Raw genomic sequence first — 23,542 nt, 5'->3', positions numbered from 1 at the left:
TTGTGCATTCATGCCCTTTTTAATGAAGATTAAGTGCATGTGGTTTTGTTGGGAAGTGCGAAGGGCTGCCGGGGCTTCTGTAATGCTCTAAGATAAACATCTAGCATAGAGTCTCAATTAATTCCAAACAAGGTTATGTAAACCCAAACCTGACCACAATCAGGCCAACCCAAGTTGTATGATTTCTTTCCAAACAGAGCTAGATTATATTGCAAACTAGTTCTAATGGCACATTTTGGCCCTTGGCCTGTGGGAAGCTAAAGCTACAATCCTCATTTTAATGAATAAATGTTATTTTAACCAATCTTGTATAGTAGATATGATAATACAATAGAAGTAGCACATCTGCGGTGGCTGCAGGGGGTCTCCCTACTCTAATATAAGACCCTTGTGTCATAAATCACCTACTGGTTGACAACTAGTGCTGCCTGAAGCTCATGAGTGCAACATCACCCCTGACAAATAAGTAGGGATTTTGTCTTGACAGAGTGGTAGAAGTTTGCTCCACATGCAGGAGACCAGGGTTCAAATCCCATGATGTAGAGGACTCAGGTCATGCAACTTATAAATTGCAGCTTTTGTTGTTGTTATTGTTAAATTCTTTTTCACATTGTGTATTCTCTCTCACACATGCAAAGGCTGCACAGCTACAACTCCACATCGCAAACGTTATAACCTCCAGACCAATCGCATGCATGAGACTTTTACGCAATCAAATTAAAGCCTGGAGTAAGACTGAAAAGAGAAGAGCAGGTGTGCAAGTGAGTTCCTGTCTTTGCGGCAGATAATTCACATGACTGATGCATGACCTCCAGCCCTCTGAAGAAAAAAGGGGGGGAAAAAGGTGACCTTCTCCCAATGAGATCTTACCACCCGTCAGAACAGATTCGGGGAGAAGTGATTGAACTGTTTGTCTCTGTGTCTTCAAGACAATAGCGCTGACAGCCCAAACCGTACCGCGACAACTTGCTGTCCTCACACAGTGCGCTCCCTTAAAGACCTCCTTTAAAACCTCTCTGCGTTTAGTAACTCTGCTTTTTGGACTGAAGCAGAAAAAAAGAAGAGAAAGAAGTAACATGATGAAGCTGTGAATGGGTGATTAGGCAGTAGCAGCCAGGTAGGTTGCTCGCTCCCAGCTACACACACACACACACACACACACACACACACACACACACACACACACACACACACATTACCGCTGACTCTGCCTGATTTGTCTCCAAGCCACATTGAGTCAAATTTTAGCTTAACCCCGGGTGCAATAGTGCATTTCCCATCTCTCCCTCGTCTCTCGCTCTCTCTCCCTTCCTGCGTATATGTCTGTCTGTTTGTGTGCAAGTGTGTGTGCGTGCGTGCACGTGTGTATCTGCCAGAGGGCTAAAACACCATGAGGGAATTGGGCCCCTGCCTGCCACCCCCTTCTCTCAAATGTGAAGGGATAGTAAATATCAGTGCGGCAGATGGGGCTGATGCTCCCTCCGTTACAGAGGGAGGGCACAGTGAATGGATAGCCATCAACAGCAGCAGGACTAGCCCCGGGGCCCAGACCAGAGCAGAGGACACGGGGACTGGACCGCTGCTCGGGCAGTCAATTACACAGACAAATTCCCCCTGACTATCTACAATTGGACTGCAAAACATTACAAAGATACAAGATTGTTATATACACATACGTGTCTTTCACTGCAGAAAGACACCCGGAAAATAATAATTCATAGTTTTCATGGATCATAACAACATGCTGTTGACGTAATCGTATCTAACACGTGAACAGGCTTCCAGATAACTTGTCTCCTGTTTGGATTCCATAGGGGAAGTCGCTGCTGCGTATAAAAAAAAGGGACCAACTGCTGTTGTGTCATCTCACTGAACTGTCACGCCGCTCACAATATCTGTGAAGCGCCAGCAGCCATCTAACAGCATGACATGCTTGTGTAACGTGGGAGGATAGGAGAGCATTTAGGACGGAAGGGGTGTCACCGTCAGCCACATTATTATAGACAGCCGGTCTGGAGGAGATATAAATCCTGTCTTCTCGTCAATTAACAGACAGCACGCAGGTTTATATTTAGTCGTTATAAGCCCATAACGTGTTGTTTTTGTTGTTGCGAGACCTCGAGCATGGAGAGCGCATGCATCAGTATTCCCACAGCAATATTAGACACCCTCCCACAGGGAGGAGAGGAGAGCACATGTGAATCAACGATGACACAACGCAGAGTCTTACTGCGCAGCGGCATAGTCTGAGCAGTGATGTAATGCCGCCAAGGTAGCTGGGTAGCACAGAGAGAGAGAGAGAGAGAGAGAGAGAGAGAGAGAGAGAGAGAGAGCTTATAGTCGCGCCATTCAACACTGGTGGACCAGTGCCGGTGTGGGGTTTTTACCCCCGGAGGATGAGACAAGTGACATTTTTCTCGTGTCCACTTCATGCAACTTGCAAATCGGGAGATCAACCTCCAACCCTTCTGATCTGCCGCAGGGGCCTTTGTATAGGTCTCACGTACAGCATTTGGCTGTTTGACATCCTGAGTTATATGAATGATTTAAACACTCATGGGATTGGAAATTACTTTCTTTTGTCGACACAATCCCCCTTCCCCTCTGGATTCCTGGGAGGACAGTGTCTCATTCAGTGTCTCCCGAGCATTCTAGATTTCCATTTATTTATTTAAGGAGGAAATAGAAAGGAAATTTCAACGGGTCACTAATTTCATTTCAAGGTGTACCAATGGCATTAGCCCTGAGCAGATATTTCAGAGGAACACAAAATCAATGTTGAGATTCTATTGGGAATAATCCTGGAACCCATTAGTAACTTTGACCAATAGGTCAGGTAAAGTAATAGCTAGATAAATGTTTTATTACAGATTCGCAAACTGACTTAATGGGAGGGACAGAATCCATGCGGCCGTGCATGGCAAATATTCATCATTAGATTCTATTGGTGTAATGAACACAAATCTCTCGGTGACCACTGCTGGCCAGGGCTTCTGGCTCCTAGTTATGCGTGTGATCAGTTAAAGGTGAGCTTGTGCTAACCACGCAGGCCTCAGGAGACAAAAGACAGCGTCAATGGTCCTCTAGAGAGGTACAGAGGAGGCAAGGCCACAGCGCAGAGACAATATAATCGATGCAAATCAATGTTGTTGCAGGTTATCTATGGTATGCTATTGTAATCATATTTTAAATGACATCATATCGTGCGCCTTGCTGATGTACTATTCACTGTTAATTTGTACCAATGCCCATTGGCCCCAGTGCAATATATCAGAGCAATAACCTAACAGGATGACAACATCCCTGTAGCGCTGTCTGAGCCATAACATCATCCAGCTCCTTTGACACATGGACCAAGGAATTTCACTAATTATGTTAGTGTATGCAAAGGCTACATATGTGGTAATTTATTTCTGCTTTAATCTCATTCTCTTTAAAATTAGTTTAACCCATTTCCAGCAGTTCTAAAAAATATATATGTTGTTGCTGTATTATTGTACAAATACTTTTTTCTCTCAAGATTGACCTATATGTCCCCCTGTTCCTCCACACATTTACCAGTGACCGTATAAAAGATTGATGGATATTGGCCACTAGGAAAAAGCATCCAAATTTACTCTTAATAATTTACAATTTAGAGTAGTAATGACACAAACACAATAACCCGAACTAGACCTCAATTTAAATATATATATATGTTCTAGGTTTTACAAACACAACCGTTGGCAGTTATGGCTATTGTTATTGTTGTCCAATACTATGTGTATACTGTGTGCCACCCCCATAACATGTTTTCATCCCTCTACAGACGCAACTCTGACCAAAACCATTCTGTTATTGAGAGTAAGTATAAAGTGCTACTTTTCTGAATGGAAGCCAGACAGAGAGAGAGCTTACTAACTGGACTGAGGTCTCACACACACGCTGAGAGGGCCGGCTCTCCTTTCCCGGCTCAGTCTCCAAGAGGCCACACAATCTCACCAATCACATTGCGCCGACTGCCAGAGCGGGCGATTCAATTTCTTAAAGGCACAGGGTCCGTTTTAAAGAAGGGGAATTCAGAAAAAATGGGTGAGGGTTTAACAGCATAGATGGGGGAAACGGCACATTTTGAACAGTAAAGACATTTAAACATCACAATTAAGGTTTTTCTTTTTTCTTTTTATTAAATGTGAATTCACATGTTAGTTTGAGCCCATCCATTTCAGAGTATCAGCCTATATACAAAATAGGCATCATTCTGACATCACATCCTTTTGAAACTCAACAAATAACACATCTGTGTACATATATTCACAAACTGAAAGGACAGTTGATGGTGGTAGGTACTTATTTATTAAAAGATGAGTCAAAGACAGATTCACACTTGGAATGTGAAATAACTACTGCCTAGAACTTCCAAACAAATGTCTTGGCATATAATTAGGTCATATTCCAAACCTTTTATTCAAACAGACTTCATATGTAGGATCCACATAAAAATAATCAATATCTGCTTTTTTAAGTGCAAGAAATAAAAATACAGGTTTATGGTTAATGTTTTAAGAAAAGAAGGCAGTCTTCAGTTTTAAAATAAAAGTTTCATTTTATGAAACAGGACTATGGAATGTTTTTTTGCTTGTTTGTTAGATATGCCAGACCACTCTACACCAGACTATGCCCTATTACAGAACGTTATATTATTAGTTTTGGGTCAAATTCAAAAGAGCTTGGGTGACAAATATGCCCAATATTCAATCTTGTGAGCCAAATGACATTCAAATTGGGATATTTGTTTACATTTTTCAATAGTATGCATCACACCACGAGGCCATATTAAATTGTTTTGCATCAGTTCCAGCTGATCTGTTTATTTTCTAGCCTAGATAGGCTTCAGCATCACAACAGGTAATGATGTTGACAGTGCACGTCTGTTTTTCCATCACTTGCTACAAATGTTGATGGTCTGTATCTTAAGAGTATATATTGCACAAAAAAATGAGGGGGGAAAAACAGTATGTGCCATAAAAAATACCAAAATCCAGTTTCACACCTGCGATTGGGACCCATCCACATATCACGAGTATGATATACATAAACTCCTAACTTTACTATATTACAGTACATATACAATCTTGAAACTAGTTCCAGCTCTGAGGTATGTGTTCCCCATGATGCCATTGTATCGTCTACAAATACTCAACAAATCTGCTCTACAACTGTACAAAACCTAGTTTAAAATCACAAGGCATTTTGATGCAAGTTTTTATTTAACTTAATCCTTAAAACCAGGACTCCCTTGCATGCTAAAACAAATGATAAAGGGAAGAAGTGCCTGAAACTCACTGAAAGCACAGTAAGAACATTCCCTTTTAACTGTACAAAAATATGCCTGAAAATATCTTACTTTTCTTTTAAAAAGATGAGGTCTGTTATGTATCAAAATGTTTCCTCCACACCTGTATTCTGAAGAGGTTTAGGCTGCTTATGTTTTCAAACCAGGAGGTAAACGGAATCAGTTACAAAAAACAAACATTTGCGGCAATTAGAAATTACATAAACCGTTGTAAAGTAATATCCTGAACATTGTCAGTTCACAGATTTGCTTTGAGTCAGTCCACAGTCCGTTTTCAGCTCCCTGCAGTTTTTTAAGAGGATAAGATGCATAGAAGTTCACAGATTTTTCCCTTTGTGGTCCGTTTAAGCTGAACAGTAATTGTAGACCTACAGAAAAAATCCATAAAACCCTGTCATGCTGCCAGAAAAACGTCTGCAGACTTTTTTTGCTACCAGCTTCATAAGCATCTCATTCCTCAAACCTCACCTCGCCTCCTCCTCCCCCGGACCCCTATAAACCACAGAGGAGGCAGGGCTAGGAACAACTTGAACAGGACATATAATTTAATTTATCCTTCTCTGTTATTACTAGAGGATCTTTTCAATTTAGTAAGTGAACACCAAATCAGAAAAGTTCGCCTCCAACCAGTCCCCTGCTATCATTTCACTGAGCTCTGGTGTGCAATAGTCTGGAAATTCAAAGTGAGAGCCCAGACTGCCCTCACTAAACGAGTCCAAGTCCTTATCCACAAGAGAGAGGGAGAGATTTCCTGAATTTGGATTGCCCAGCTCTGAGCCTTGAGCGCTGGAGGCGAAATTTAAACTAAAGTCAAAAAGCAAATCGTCCTCGCTGGAGCTGGAAGATGTGGAAACGGACCTAGAAGATGCTGGTGAGACGGAAGCAGGGTACATTGTGCTCTGCTTAGTAATGTTTTTGAAATTATAAAACAGTCTGTTGTTGGGCGCCGCATTCCGCACCTCTTCATACATGCTGGTCCCCTCAGACTCGGCGGAGGAGCTCAAAGTTGGGCTTGCGGGCACTTTTGCTACATTATACGGCCGTATGGGCACCTCCTCGTCCTCCTGCTTAATCCTCATCCGATAGTCCGACTCATAGTCATCGTCGTCGTCATCAGTGAGTTCACTTTTTATTACAGTCTTTGTAACTTTTAAGCTGGGAAACACACAGTCCTCCCCGAAGCCGTGAGAAGATTTGGAACCGCTCTTAGTCTTTATCTTTGAGCATTTCTTGCTGGGAGTCTTTGCCATTTTACCGCACTTCTCCGGGGACGGTGCTGATGATTTTGAACTGTCGAGCTTTGGTTTTTTCTTGGGTCGGTACTTGTAGTCGGGGTAGTCTGCCATGTGTTTTAGCCGCAGCCTTTCCGCTTCTCTGATGAACGGAATCTTTTCGCTGTCCTTCAGCATCTTCCACCTCTTGCCCAGGCGCTTGGAAATCTCGGCGTTATGCATGTCCGGCGACTGCTCCATAATTTTTCTCCTCTCGATCTTAGACCAAACCATAAACGCGTTCATAGGTCTCTTGATGTGGCCGGTCGCCGTCTTGCACCAGTCCGGATTGATCGGCACGGGGCTGCAAGCCATAAATTCACTCTCCTCCGAGTCCGTAGCCTCTCTGGACATGCTGCCGTCCGTTTCACTGTTGTCTGTGTGCTGCACCATGGTCCCGCGTTACAGAGTGGCCGTGTGTCGTCCCGCACGCTGCAGGGTCTAACAGCCCACACTGCACACAGCCAAAAACGCTCAGCGGCTCTTTTCTCGCCGGTTTTGTCCGTCCACGCTCTCTGCCTTTATGTGTCTCTCTCTCAAGCTTCTGCACTCTTTTCCAGAGTTACAAACTGCCTTCTTAACTAGTTATCAGGTTTTTCATGTCCATTACGTCAGGGATAGTCGTCCAATCACGTCCCTTCCACTCCGCCCAGCAGACTCCATACAGACTCCGTTAACCCTTCATCCCCCCCCCCACCACCACCCCCCAGTCTCTCATTGGAGGTGGGATTTGTGGCACACAGTGTCTGGACCCACGCTGCGCGAGACGGGCATATTAAACACACAGTTAGCACTCTGAGCTCCACAGAAGATGAACAACATCATGCACCCAGGCGCACATATGGCACACAAACTACAAGCTTATTCCCATTTTTTAGAAGTGAAGTGATGGTAAAAACAGCTTGGATTGGGCTGTTATGCTGCAGTCAGACAACAACTACCCTTTTCTGGTGCATCTGGAGAAAAGATATAGGTTATGTGGGTTGTTTTTTTTAATTTATTTATGTTCAGTTCACTCTGAAGGTGGCGCTTGGACACAGGCGGTGGTGCGACGCGCTGTCTGTCTGGTTACAACAGCGCCTGGCCGCTGTGGGGGGATACAGCCAGGCTGTGGCATATTACTACAGCAACACTATAGCATTAACTTAAACCACTGCATTGCACTGTTATCTTATGGCCGCTCACTGTCATCGCACCTTCTTCTTTAAGTTGGTGTTAATCGTTTCCAGCCTTCTGCGATTCAAATAGGACAGTTGGTTAATTCTATTACAGTCAGTCAGGGATATTGGCTGGCTGTCTGTTTCCACTTATATTCACACCACAGCTGAAATCGAATTATTAATTACTAGATTTTTAATTGTATTATTATTAATAATAATAATATTATTTGAAATAGCAACTCTTTCATGCATCATTCATTTATGACCAAGCCAGGGGTTGCTTTTATTATTATTATTATACATTTTATTTATTTTTTACCAGAAAATATAGGCTAAATATTTACTGTAGGCATAAATATTTCATAAATCTGCAGCCTTCTTGAAATTACTCGGCAAACAACAACTCTCTCTCTCTCTCTCTCTCTCTCTCTCCCTCTCTCTCCCTCTCTCCCTCTCTCTCTCTCTCTCTCTCTCTCTCTCAGACAGCAACATTTGGCTGTTCATAGCCCTGAGCCCAGCCTGTACAAGGGGATGGAAGGACTCCCTGCTGAGTTTGCTGTGTCAAGAGGCTGCTAGCTGGCGTCCCCCCTCCCTGCTCTGGGTGGCAGCCAGCACTGGCTATGGGAGGCTGGGGCGATAAGGCGTCCTGATTTTTTTCCCCTCTCTCTCTCCTTCGTCCCCTAGAGGGCAATCACTTACCCTTTTGAAACCCTCCCCCACCCAGCCGCTACGTTCTCTCTCTCCCCAGCCGGAGCTTATGAAGTGTCTCTACTGATACAGAGGGATTCAGAGAAAGAGAGAAAGGGGGGGGAGGGGGGGGAGAAAGAGAAACACAAATCCTAATTTATGTTTCTGCGTATAGCAGCCAATCTACAAGCTCACGTCCGTGTCACTGAGAGCTTGTAGATCGTCTTCAGCATAAATTAGGCAAAAAGGGAAGGGAAGTGGAAGAGGTGGGTAGTGGTATTATAGGTGATTTCCTTTTCACTTCTCCTACCATCATGGAGAGGAGCTTGATAATAATTTATTCTCTGTGGTATATACGCCCGTGTCGCTTGCCGACATGAATTGAAGAAGCGACACCACGGTGCCATGGAGTATATAAATTAAGGTTTAAAGGCAGCAGCGTTTCTCTGTCTGTCTGTCTCTCTCTGTTCCTGTATGAGACAGAGATAGTGCTGAAATGCTTTATCATGACCACCCTGTGCTGATTAAGCCTTATCAGATATATGTGCCGGGGCTGGAGTCTCTGGAGGCAGGAGCATGCACATGCATGTTTCACTGCTAGTGTGTTTTTCTGATGGATTCATTTGTGTGGTATTTGATCTTCTGATCAAGGACGGCACTGTCAGGGTATAGCAGGGCGCTTGGAATGAATTGATAGCGCGGTATCGTATGTAGGTGGGAATTGCAAGCACATATTGGTTGTGTGTCTGCATGGAATTCCAAGAAATTGCTTCATTAAGATCGATAAAACGTTCTGTTCTGTCCTGTCCATATGAAAAGGCTAATTTACTCAATTTTGTTCTGTTTTGTCGACTAGCATTTACACACTGAACGGAATAGAGCAATCTCTAGGCCTATATGTTCAGTCATAAATCACGTAGTATACATTATACAACATCAATAATGATGATGGTACATATATGAATGGGGATATAGCACCTGTACCTCATTGCCCTCTATTCCCCATCTCAGGGAGAAAACAACGTTTTAAAATGTATGTCGGCACTGCATGGAAAGACTTCCAGCATCTCACATTCATCCGTTCATATCTCACCCCCCCGGCCTGCTCCAGCCAGCCCTATCTTTTTATACAACGGTCTCATGCAGGACATGAATCACAGCGCTGCTTAATGGTGAGCGTGTAGGCTGGCCGTGATGCTCATTAGCATGGCTCATTATTGGCTGTGAATGAGGTGCTGGTGTCAGCCCATCCAGCAGCCTATGAGTCATCTCAGGGAGGGTCTCAGCGCCATGCCTGCCTCACACAAGACTCACCAGGAATACAAACATACCCGCCGCCGTCCCCCCCCCAAATCCCCCCCACCCACAGTCTCATTCATTGACCAGGTCTGTGATGATCAGCATGATGAGCCATGTCTGGTGATATTGCCATGTTAGGTTGTGTTACTCAAGACATTTATTTTCGCTCCTCTCAGTAGAGATTAAAATGGTCAAAATGATGTGAAAATGCAGAGAGACGCATTATCATTTGGTGATTGCGGATACGCGGTGCTTTCCAACACCCTGCAGTCAGATGCTTTTTAATGCTTATTTGCTGCAGCTTTTCATGTCATGCGCGAGGACATTTTATTCCAGAGCAATGGAGTGTTGAATTAAGCAATGGTTTTTCATGTAAGAACATTGAAAGGGGTCTTCTGTAGAAACAATTCCCCCTGCATTGCTTATCTAAAAGCCCCCCAAAGCAGCTGCTGCTCTCACAAAGGACCAGTGAAGCGTTAGATCAATACTAACCCTGGCTAGAGGCTATCTGATGCTCAAAATGCATGGATCCATCTCCTCTGCATAGCCTTGAGACAGGTGTGGACTCCTGGAAGCCACTATCTGATGGCTTCACAATGGGTAAAGGGGGGTGGGGGGTGGGGGGGGGCACAGAGGGGGGGAGGGGATTGTTTTGGTAGTGCATACAAACGCAAATTAACTTTTCCACTTGACAGACACATTCTTGAATATCCTCTGCACTCGGGTTACGATGTTATATTGCCGTGCAGTGAATTGGTGCTTTTTTAGCACATACAGTGCAGTCACTTAATGCTAATCTGGGACTGCATAGAATGTGTATGTTGAGTTCCTGCAGCTTGCAAGTTGCATTAGGTAAGCTGCCCACCCATGTCTCTTTCCATACAGACTTACCGCCCCCTTCCACCCGTAGGCTGAAGCTGGAGGTGAAACCTGACGCCAGGCCAGTGAATACAATGATTTATAGTTTGTACGTTAGTTGCCAGTTACTGCAGCCCATTTAGTTGTCTCAAGTGGTGAGATGATACTAAAACAAGCTATGTCAGCTGCCCGGCATTCATTTCACTGTCTGGCGCTGTGGTCTCGTTATTCAGTGAGCACGCAATCTTCCTGTCTCTCCCAAGATAAGAGAAGCTTTTGACAATGAGGAGGATCTCACAGCAGTTTGGAGGTAAAATGTTTTTACCACTTGAGTGTTGTTTGGTGGCCCCGAGACAACTTTAGTTTTTCCTCCTTTTTTTTGCCGTGTTGTTGCTTTACATTTCTCGACTCAATGCAAATGTATCTCCAGGGTGTCAGGTTCTTTGTTGACCTCCTTGATGTGGCCTCTGTCTCTCAAGGTCTAATGCTTAGCAGATACTTGAGACTGGAGTGTCTTGTCGTGAATGTAAACAGCTGACGTTGGAGCACTGCACTGGAATGTTTGTCACACAAACACAATCAGGGGCCAAAAGCTGCCGCCGCATCCTGTGTGCACTTGTCCTCGCAAAAAAAAAATAGAAAAATATAAATGCTCTTTTCATTTACAGAAGGCGGAGTTGTTCACCATTCAGCAAATGCAGTCATTGTGGTGGGCTGTATGCAGTCAAATCCTGCAACACATTCCAGATGTAAGTGCCTTTTGGGATGCCCTAATTTTGGTAATCCTGATATAATTAGGTAGTGGTGAAATGTAAAATTCGGAGTTATTGTGCAGAAACTGCTACACAAAAAGGGGGGCGGGAAAAAGCAGACTGTGCAAAGGTATTCTCTCTTGTAGCTAAGCTTAATGATTTTCTCCGAGTGTAACTAAATCAAACACTTTTTCAGTAAACATTCTGTCCAGACCCAGACAGCAGGCAGTAAAAGTCCCAAGGAAGACAATCTTTGCAGACTCTGCACATGTCAGTTTGCTAGAGCTACACTCAGCGACGGACATGGACGGGTGCGGATATCGAGGGCAAGTAAATATGTCATTGAACAGCAAATGACTTGAGTAGCAGCCTATATGCATGCACACAAGGGATGGGAGAGTTGGGTTGTACAGTATACACTCACACATAGATAATCTTTGGCATATGTAACGACTGTTGGTATTCAGTAAGAAAACATAAGGGACAGAGTTTTCCGTCTCGGTTCCCAGCCTGTACCGTCCCCCTTCCCCTGCCTTGTGCTCCACTGTATACAGGCTCTGCCCTACTAATCAGGGGGAATCCACAGAGGCCTTGCAGGAGATGACATCACCGCAGCGCTACCGTGGCTTAAGCAGAACAGTACGTTCAACACTAATCACATTGCCATGTCACCTGTTGTCATTACCCTATAAGCTCTGCCTATTTAAATCCTTTAATTATAAAGCTAGGAACATTAAAAATGATGTTTACTGTATGAGTGCGGGGTACTATACCTTTAGTTGCATACTGTACGCTGCGTTTTGTGCTAATAAACTTGTGCAGAGGACGATCCCTCAGGGCACTCACAGCCACTGTAATGAGAGTGTGTTTAGTCTGGAGACTGTGTAGGACTAATGCTGATGGATTGTATGGCTGCAGGTCAGGTCTTGCTCTCACACTGGAAGTGACTTTAGAAAGAGCACGGAGAGTTTCATTTGCAAGACTGAAGTCTGAATCTATGCAGGAGTATCTGCATTGTATAGGGCGGCTATTGTTTGTATGCACATCTATCAAGATTGAAAGGTGATGGATTTAATACCTCATTACTATATTAATGGAACAGAGACGGAGTAAGGATATTGTTTTTCAATGAATTGAGTCCCAGGAGTTTTGAATTTGTTTCTGGGAAGGGTAGCTAGCACATCAATAATAGTTGCTGTTGCCAAAAACATAACCTTAAGATAACAGGCAGAGAAAAGGATTTGTTTATCTCATTTCACAGAGGCAGTTGATTCTGAGAAGTGTGGGACGGTTCCCATTGAAGCTGTGTGTTTTTGCTTCACGGCTGACCAGCCCAGACTTGCCCCCTCTCAAGATAAGATAGTGTTGACTACAGGCCAGTCTGTGTATGTAGAGACTAGCGCTGGGCCTCCAGTGTGCTTAGTCACCCTCACAGTCGCATCCTGTGCTCTGAAGTTTTACTGGTTTATGATCTTTGCACCACCAACGGCAACTAGTCCTCTAGTGACAGTTCAAAGCAGTTTGACAAATCGAGAATCCATGCGTGGCCGTCGGGTAAATCTCAAGGAACACAATGTTAGATATTTCACCCCTTGTAATTAGTGGGCAGACCCACTCAATAGCCTAACCCAGAATTAAAGTTATAGTTCTGTGACAGCTTGTGTTCATTTTCGTATTTATTTTCAATTGGGGTGAATGCAGGATAACACTGTTAAGATAAACATGTTTTATTTAGCTTTTGTTGGCTAGCTGCTGGTGGATTCTTTGCAGCAATATACAGTGGCAAGAATCTCTCTGCACAGCTTTATACCATTGAGTTCCGCCCCAGTTCCAAGCTCGTTTATTTCACTGGCATTACACGAGTGCAATTTGGGAATCTTTTACATGTGCCTACAATAACCACATTAAGTAAATAAAAAAGACGTCAAACCCCAAAGAGGTTTTTTATTGGTTGATGTTATATAAGGGTTGTTGTAGGAACCAAACAATAAAGTGCAAAGCGTTAAATATACAGACCAACAAGTGGAATGGAGCCAAAAACACTTCTTTAAATCTAAATAAGTCCTCTGAGTAGTAGCAGTGCTACACAGAAAGCGCTAAATCAAGGTTGAATGACACTACACCATACATTTTGTTCACCAGCTAAAACGTGGTTGAATAAAAGCACGGTTGGATCAATCAGCTGCATTCTACAGGAGCTGTAACCTTGAAAACAAAAAGAAAAAGACAAAAAAATGCACCCACAGTGAAACAAACACCTGGAAGCAAATCTGAGCATTCACTCTTGTTTGAACAGTGACCAGATAAGATAGCTCAAAGTTATCAGTGCAAGATGGATTCCCAACGGTGCCTCTAGCACCAGTTTCATCAATGTAGTGTGTGTGTGTGTGTGGGGAGGGGGTGTGGGGCTGGGGTCATGGAATCAATCCCTCAAACCACATAACATGACACACAACTACCAAAAACCAAAGTTAAATTAATGAAAAATCCATGAAACGGCGTTATTCCATCAAAAGCCGTTGCTGGCTTTTGGACAAATGTTTTTAAAAAGAAAGGACTGAAGAAGAAAGGGAACCGTGTCCCTGCACGGCGATAAAACATCTACAGTAAACACTGCAGCGACAACTGTAAACATAATCATAATCATGGGGGACAGAATAACAACATACATCTTTGCCCTGCTGTAGGGCAAGTCTCTTTCATGTCGCACACCATTCAGAGTCACATAGAAAGCCCATGGCCTCTTTCCCATATAAATTGATCACATGCATTCATTCAGTCACTCATTCTGACACCATAACAAGTGAGCCAGCGAGCGTTATAGATTATGAATTGTCTAGCGTCCCTGGGGGCAAACAGTCTACGGAAATAGCAGATCTACAAGCTCACATACTTTGGGGGCCCGGGGGACCTCAGTCCTGGGGGACCTCAGTCAACTGTATATAGGATTTGTTAAAAGCCAATAGTAGGTCACTTCAATATATGACGATTGTAAACTTTCCTTCAAAGATGTTTGTATAGCAGTACTGCTCTGACAAGCCAAATGGCACTACAAATATTAAGGATCTTCAATACTGTCCAGTCCTTTTCTTTTTCATTTGGTATTACATTATATGCACATATAGACTAGCATATTTCCCCCAAGCTTTCCATCCATATCAGAGTCTTAATATATGTCCTCTCCATGCAGCAACTCACTGCCCTTTCCTTCATGTCTCATAAGGATTTCTTAGACAGGCTTCAAGAAAGATTTTCATGAATGTCCTCTTTTTTTAGGAGCAAATCCGCCATATCCCCGTATGCCTCGAGAGCTACAGTATATCTCCATCTGAACAGTAAAGGTCATAGGAGGAGACTTACGGATGTGAAAAGGCTAAGCTGTGTGCATGGGAGAGTCTTTAACAACTATCTAGAAATCAATAATAGACAGTTTGGTAATGAGTGCTGTGGATCATAGGAATAACTCAAGAGTGGCACAGATTGGTGCTTTTTCAGTTTGGCCTATATAGTAATGTGTGTGTACATTGCAAGGTGAATCAGTCGAGGTGTTGGAGGTTGTACGTTTCTAACCCTCACGTAAAGTCCGACGATCTGAGATCTCCGCCTATACCGACATGTCTGGGGAAATCTAAATTCAATGCAAGGGGGTTAGAACAGCAGAGAGAAGCGTTGGGGAACAACCTAAACCTGTATCCTATACTACGCTTTTAAAAGCAATCCGGATATGATGGACAACCCTAAAATCTGCAGTGCCGTTATTATTATTATTATTTTTTATTCATAACCAAAACAGTACAATTATGCAGTCTGGGCATTATAAATGAATAAAACAAAACAAAAACAGGATGCATGTACTAGTGAAGAAATAAGAAACATACGAACAAACAAACCCACCCACCCTTCCCTCCCAGGACCAATGATGTCACGAAAAGCAAAGTTCTTACCACTGTTTAAAGACCTAAATCCTAAATCATACCCTTAAGTTTATCTGCAATGCTAGACCATATGTTAACATTTTCCTCTTTTGCTCCATGCAATCATGCTGTTTACATTTCTAGGTAAACTATATCTAAAAAGGTTAAAGCCCATTGGTTACTTAAAAGTATGAGGCGTAGCAACCGTCTTTTTAGCAGCTGTTAAATCAGCAAAGAAGAAGCGCGTGCGAAGTTGCGTGTGCCGTTTATTGTAACTGGTGCCGTTATTATTTTTTATCTACAAATTGTTTCAGCACCTACAATGCATTGAATCTAGATGCCACCAGACGTATTGTAAGCGGAGATCTCCGATTGCCTGGTTACGTGAGATTAACCAATAGACTGTAAAAAAAATATGGATGTTGGTATCAGCTCCTAATGGGTCTTCACTTGGTAGTACCAGTAGCATCCCTAGAAACATACCCTAATTAAAAATATATATACTTTAAACTAGTGATTGAAAACATAACGTGTTTATGAAATGTTTACTACGGTAATGAAATCAAGTGTAAAGTCCGGACAAAACCTCATTCACTATATTCTTCTGGCGCTAAAAGGAGGCGAAATAGCGTCATCTGCTTGGCCATTAATGGAAACTAAGAGATTCAGGAAGTGGGCTTCAAAGTTTCAAATCCAGCAGAGATTGCTTGCCTCCTGGACTAACCATAATAGGTGCAGCACCTAAAATCAAGTCCCAGGAATCTACAATATATTATCAGCTATCACACCTTCTCCTCGTCGATTCATAGACGAGATAGATGAGGTAGATGGATAGATAGATAGATAAACAAATCGCTCATATTATATTATTATTCCAATCTCATGTATAGTTCCCACTGACAGTAAGATGAAACCCCCGATACAATTCATGTAATGAACACGGTTCATGGATCCATGGAAAGAATGAGTCTTGTCATATAAAAGTGTGAGCGGATGATTACCACATCTCTTATTTCCCACATTTCCTCTCTGATACTTCCCTGCACTAATCTCATTATAAGTGTCTGCCAAGCATACATGACAATTCAGTTTAACAAGGTAGAGTTTCCTGTTCCCTTTAAATTCTCAGCCTTCTCCACAAATGAAAACACATGAGAAGTTTCTCCCGAGCAGCCATTGGGCCTAACAAGGGGGAGAAGAGAGAATCTCGCTCCGCAGCGACTTTTGATCATTTCAAACCTTGACAACGGAAATTGTTTAAATGTGAACGTGTTTTCCTTGCAAATGTGTTCAGTGTGACCATTTCTACATGTGTTTAATGGTGTAATGACCCAATAGGCTCACAGTTGGTGCTCACGGCTTTCCTGGTGAGAAAGTAGCAATAAACATCTGTATTCGATAACTAGTCCATTCCTTATTTGTTCCTTAGAAACGGTCCAACGTATGACTTTTCCTACTGAAATAATGATTGTGGATTTTGGATGGTGACATTTTGGTGGAAGCAGGATCCTCATTTTCTATCTACTGAACTTTCATCCCAAAAGGACAGGCTAAGTTTAGCACCATTATAATGAAGTATGGTTACTGTAGTTTCATATATAATGCACGCCTATGTGTTTTACCATGACAATATTTTAAGGGGAAAAGGCAATGCACAGAACATATAGCTCTCCTCGTGAACCTACAGCAGACGCAACAACACATAATTAGTGCCTCGTTAATTGGCAAGATCCATTACAGTGCACTTACTATGATACCATAATAAATTGTTTGCTAACAGAACCTAATGATTTCACACTCACTAATTGTGCTTTGTGTGAGGACTGCCCCCTCCCCTTACAGGTTTTTTTCTTAAAAATATGAAAAACATCCTGAGGCATTATTTTTGAACAACTTTTACATAACAAGCCCGATTGCATTAATATTACATCGGCTCTCTATCTCAGGATATACAGCGCGGGGATATACGTACACGCCGTGTAACTTCCAAAGCCACACCACCACAGAGTATAGGTGTCTATAATAGGCTTCAAACTAACTGTCGGGATGTATGGTGACCCTTTGCGATCTCTATCTGTCCATCATTGGGCCAATCTCGCTATTGAGTATAAATACTGTGAGAGGTCTTAACCCATTCTGACCTGAGATCAGATTCATACGAGGTTTCCACTGAAAAAAATGTCAGTCGTTCTTCGAATTTTTCCAAAATAGCAGACCTACAAGCTCGTATCGCGCCACCTCGGTGGCGCGATATGAGCTTGTAGATCTGCTATTTTTCAATAGCTAAAGCATAACATGATGCCAACACCAAAATTGGGTGCCCGGTCAGAATGGGTTAAAGCGGCAAGAAGAACAGTTCCTTAATCATGTCTAATCCCTGCTAGTGAGACATGTCTTGGGGGGACATGGGATGGACACATCACCCCAATTAGCAGTAGCCACAGCTTTAAAACCCTGTCATTAGGAGCACATAACCTCTCTGTCACTCACCACAGTATATCTCTGCTGCAGACCATACTAAGTGCAGCCATTAGAATTTGTCAGATTTATGCAAAACACAAACCCATGGATTCTTTTAACACACGGCCAACCTGTACAAACCTGTTCACATATACACGCATGCAATCGTGCACAGCACACATATATGCATATACACACCACACACACACACACACACACACACACACACACACACACACACACACACACACACACACACAACACACACACACACACACACACACACACACACACACACCACACACACACACACACACACACACCACACACACACACACACACACACACACACACACACACACACAGGCTCACATGCAGGTACCAAATGGGTGCCCTTCATACAAATCCTATATACAAAATTCCAGCGAGGCAAAATTGGATATAAGCCACATTGCTCAGGGGGTGTATACTGTTAATAGGCCTGACATATGCATGGCATACCTCTACGCATTAATGTGAAAAAGGCAGGGATATGTTGCCCAAGCCACAGAATGCCCATCGTGTTATACCGTTGCCGACTAGCATGCTGAGTCCTATACTGCATGTATTCAAATTATACCACAGAAATAGATAGATACCCTTTCTTTTCATTAATGAAAGATAGGAGAGAGCATGTACGTGCATTTCAAATGTCCATGTAACTATCACCTCAGTATGCAGAGGGAGTCCCATAAGAGATGGTCTTCGCTGTAGACCGAGGGGGGGCATTAGCCCTTATCTTGACAGAGGCGTTAACATTAAGCCCACAACAATAAGAACAGGTCAAGGATGAAGTTGAATGACAGCATCGGATGAATATGATTTTCCCGAGGAAAACGATAAAGAGGGCCCACGCTGTGCTCAACGCTGAACAAGCAGAATAATATTTTTTTTCCCCATCAGGTCATCAGCTTCCGACATATTCTCATTCTTTGCCCCCATTCTGGAGCGAAGAGGTCACATATAAGGGAGGACAATGACCAGATTGATGGTTACGGATGGAGGGGTTGGCACAATCCCGGCTAAATCAAAGCCATTCAAGTTAACCCATTCCGACCTGAGATCAGATTCATACGAGGTTTCCACTGGACACACACTGGTCTGATTAACCCATTCTGATCTGAGATCAGATTCTAAAAATGTCAAGTCGTTCTTCGATTTAAAAAAAATAGCAGACCTACAAGCTCGTAGCGCGCCACTCGGTGGCGCGCTATGAGCTTGTAGATCTGCTATTTTTCAATAGCTAAAGCATAACATGATGCCAACACCAAAATGGGTTCCCGTTCAGAATGGGTTAATGAAAATAAGAGAGAGAACCGCACTGTAAATCATCTTATGGCCCTAATATATTAGTGATAATGAATTCACGGTGCCACGTTTAACCTTAGTTTTGCAATTCATTATATTTGAGATTAACACGGGAGGGAACTTAAGTGAACTGTCTGCCGGGAATTACAGCCAGGGCCTCATTGTCAATCAAAGGATTGTGTTCCGATGTCTTTCATTAGGGCTGGAGGAATTAAACAAGACTTTCTTTTTTTTTTTTTGTAATGGCGGACGGCTCACCCATTTAACTCGCCGCTTGCACTCCCAAGACGGTTAACTCTTCATTACCCAAATTAAAGGCATCCATCTCTGTTGGCTCCTGCCACATTGCCATGACCTCTACCTGTCAAAACTTTCACGTAAGCGCTTTGAGTGATGGATGATACCCCCCCGAACCCCATTGTCAAAATTATCCAGTGACTGTCCAACCCTCTCTGATCCATTCAATCCATCTCCCCGGGCTATGCGCCACCAGCTACGATTTAACAATGGAGTTGAAGCGCTAATTTACGCTCATAGAAATTAGAAACTACCTTTTAATTATATGCCTGGGAGTGTTCTGAGTGTTCACAGGGATGGCCCCCAAAGCTTTTAACTTGGCTTTGTGTGAACGAATCATTTAATATTCCTCATACATGTTGTTTCAGGGGGTGGAGGGGTGGGGGGGGTCCTTGGAGTATAGGGGGAATATGAGAGAGCCGTCAAGCATAGGTAACAAGGTAGGAACGCTGAAATCCATTCTCCAAATCTGAAGGTCACTGCTGTTGTTAAAGATGAGATGGAGAACCCACTGTAACAACAAATTATATCATATTTTAACAGCGTTCCTATATTTTGGGGAAAACATTCGGCAAACATTGCTCACAACGGGTTGCAAGGCAAGCTTGTATAGATCAGCTATTTATAACTACAAAATCCCAGGCATTTAGCAAGAGTCTCAGGGCAAGGCATCAGTGTCCTGTACATTATAAATTGAACAGTCAAGAAGGGCATGCATGAGCACCAGTCTTAGTAGATCCAGCATGATCATCCAAAAAGACTTGATATTATGCGGGTTGTGCGGATCGAGGTGATCAATACACTGGTTTCTGCCTGTGCTCATGGACTTGCATCATGTCCTCCCACTGTTTACTGAGCCGTTTCATCAACAAAGAGAGCTGCACTTCTCTGAACTTTAGTTCAGATGTTTCCACTTCTTTTCTTTCTCCATCTGCATCACCTTCAGACACATGTAAATATTCAAACGCACGCCACCCGTCATACATAAAACATGATGTAAGTGGTCCCACACTTGTCTGACCTCTTACCCCCCTCTCCCCCCCCCCCCCCCCGCCCTCCACCCCCGACCGCGTCCTCCCGCCTCGCGCGCTGCCTTCCTTCCCAGACAGATGCAGATATGGCTGTGCAGAAGACACACCTCACTTCCTGAGCGGAGAGTTATGGCTTCCTGGGAGAGGCAGAGCCGTCCCCCGGAGCCCTGAGGAGTCAGACAGCTACCTATGGAGAGGGCACGTCTCTGACTCGTACACCCGCTCAGAGCCTTATCCTCTCACTTTGAGATCCACGGTGTACCTGTCAGAGGGTCAAAAGGCTATGCTCTGTTCAGACGACATGGCTGTGTGCGCGTGCGTGTGTGTGTGTGTGTGTGTGTGTGTGTCTGTGTACACAACCCCCAGTGACAGATGCCAGGCTGTGTACGTGTGTGTGTGTGGTGTGGTGAGGTGGGCAGGTGTATATGCAAGTGTGTCTGGGAACGTATGGGTGTGTGGAAGAGTGTGTGTGTGTGATGTGTGTGGGTGGCTCAGAGTGTACACGTGTGTACGTCTGCATATGCAGGGATGGCATGTGAATATATTTGCATACAAGGGCATATGTGCACATGTGTGTGTGTGTGTCTTGTGTGTGTGTGTGCGGGGGTGGGTGGGTGCGTGGTTGCATCACTGTGTGTGTGTGTGTGTGTGTGTGTGTGCCTGTGTGTGTGTGTGTATTTATAGGCGTCCATATGCCATATATGCCTGTGTGTTTCAAAATACCCTGAAATGGAGGGTAAACAGTAACGCTGCAGCCATGAAGACGCTGCAGCTCCAGAAGGCGAGCGTGGAGTGACACCGGTGGGAAACGATGAGCTAATCGTCGGAGGTGGAGGTGAACAACCGCTGGTTACAGCTCACTCAGGATTATGACTCAATCACCCAGGCTTATGGCGCTTAGGTAATTATTTAATCAAAGAGTGGACGACGTGTCAATAGAAGACGACAAGAGATTAATTATAAGTCAGGGATGACTTCAGCTCCCTATTTTGGTCCGTCTGTGTTTCACCGGTCCCTCCGTCTCGTCGTCGTGTTGATGTGATCGCCGTGGGGGGTGTGGGCGATTGAGTGACAGCTCTAGTGGAGCAGGAATAATCAGAGTGCTATAGTTAACACTATAACCCCCCCCCTAGCACAGATAGAGATCAATACAACGCTATCCTTGATTAAAAGGTTTAATTAGCTATATTAAGGCACAATGCCACTTAGCTGAGGAGAGGAGAGAAAACACCCCCCCCCCCATGTTCCCGATGGCGACAGTTGCGTCACAGTGCCATCATGAGCTAGCTATACTGTACCTATACAGTATACAGTATAGCTTCCTCTTCCTCCTGTGCAGAGCGGTCAAGCCACATATACACTATTTATTTACACACGTGTGCAAGAATGCGTGCAGGCGTGAAGGCGTATTATACGTTTGCCCATATATATATATATATATATGTCTGTGATGTGATGGAACACATGCATGTGCTAAGCCTTTTATGACAGCTATAGGACAGGAAGTGGGCCAGGTGGCGCCGCCACGGAGAGGAGATGGTGCATGAGTCAGTGTGAGCCTATATCTTTACAAACAGGCTATTACTTATTCCATTCTGGGCGTGAACCCCTTTTGGTGTTAGTATTATGTTATGATGCTTTAGCTATTGAAAAATAGCAGATCTACAAGCTCATAGCGCGCCACCGAGTGGCGCGCTACGAGCTTGTAGGTCTGCCATTTTGGAAAAATCAAAGAACGACTGACATATAAACATAGCTTTTTCAGAAAACTGTCATTTTCAAACAGACAGTTTTAGAATCTGATCTCAGGTCAAAATGGGTTATAGCAGACTATATGAGGATGAAAGGCACTAGAGGACTCTCTCTCTCTCTCTCTCTCTCTCTCTCTGATAGTTATCAGCCGGCAGCTTTCTAGTAATAACTGACAGTTCCGAACATACAGTATAGGAGGCTTTTATGTTTTGCAGGGAGCGACCCGGAGCACCTTCACAAATTACAGGCTGCGCGGAGCGGAGGGGGATGAACACAGGAGGCCGCTTTATCTAAACTTCACACGCCTGGAGCTTAACCGCTTAACTAAACGGGGCGATACAAGGAAAAAAAAACCTGCTGCCATAATATGGTCATTAGTTGTTGTGATACAGAAATATACCTCGGCGGTATATATAAGACTTTTTGCAACCGTTGCATCCGGCTCACACGTTTTTATAACCCTCAGATCTGTTTCAGTCTCATTTTGGTCTGAAACACACCCTCTCTTTTCCTAGAAAGGCTGCAGTGCACATTCCACGAAGCCCCTCGCATCGTCGTAACTCCGGGGTCATTCCATGCCGGTGTTTTATTTGGCTGACACGGAGCAGCATGTGTAGATTTACACACGGCGGTGCTGAACAGAACAAGGGGGCGCGTTAAGACAGTGGAGGCCGAGCTATACCTTGTGGACACGGCGGCTCAGCACCCCAAACATGTCACCAGAGAGTACAGATAAATGGTGGAAAGGAAGGAAAACAAGCAAAAGGGGAAGTGGAGTATTTTTGTAAAAGAGCTACCACGGAAGTTTCTAATTATATCCATTCGAGGGAGACCTGTAGCCTCCGCTGGGAGACACTCGGAACCACACCTGTCAGCGGCCACTCCCACACACACCCACACACACACCCACACACACACACACCTATACCTGAGGCTGAAAGTTGACCTCTCTATACATGTGCCCTCCCTCTGAGCAGGAACCAAATTAGACGGTGAGAGAGAGAGGGAGAGGGAGAGAGAGAGGGGGAAATAATGTCCTCTGTCCTCACCATGGTTAAAAAAGCTGCTAATCTCTCATTTGCCCTGACATTCAGGAGAAATACAGCCAGCTTCACACTAACACCACACACTCCTGTCATGAGAACGGGCAGTGATTGTTGACAACGAACAGGAGAGGCAAGGCAAGGGATGGGAAGGGATGGGATGGGACGAGATGGGACAATGCCAGGGGATGAGCAAGGAGCAAACTAAGGATGGGGAGAGACTGAAGGAGGGCTATAGGCTGTCAAGCTCGGGTAATGTGGAAGCTAAGCCATGGAGCCCCCCCCCCCCCCAGCCCCAGGCGGGCAGATGGCGGGGGTGGGCAGCGGTATAGGGCG

General features: G+C 44.1%; 1 protein-coding gene across 1 annotated transcript; it reads right to left on the bottom strand.

The window, feature by feature from the left end:
- Positions 1 to 4,145: 4,145 nt before the first annotated feature.
- sox11a (SRY-box transcription factor 11a) lies at positions 4,146 to 7,152 on the bottom strand. Its single transcript, XM_080783548.1, has one exon. The coding sequence runs from the start codon at positions 6,997 to 6,999 to the stop codon at positions 5,923 to 5,925; it is 1,077 nt and encodes a 358-aa protein (XP_080639674.1). The 5' UTR covers positions 7,000 to 7,152; the 3' UTR covers positions 4,146 to 5,922.
- Between the last annotated feature and the right edge of the window lie 16,390 nt (positions 7,153 to 23,542).

Source organism: Protomyctophum bolini (assembly GCF_963924005.1).
Source record: "Protomyctophum bolini genome assembly, chromosome: 15".
NCBI classification, from domain to species: Eukaryota; Metazoa; Chordata; class Actinopteri; order Myctophiformes; family Myctophidae; genus Protomyctophum; species Protomyctophum bolini.
Note: the sequence above shows the minus strand (reverse complement) of the source record. Positions and strands in the feature narration are given on the sequence as shown.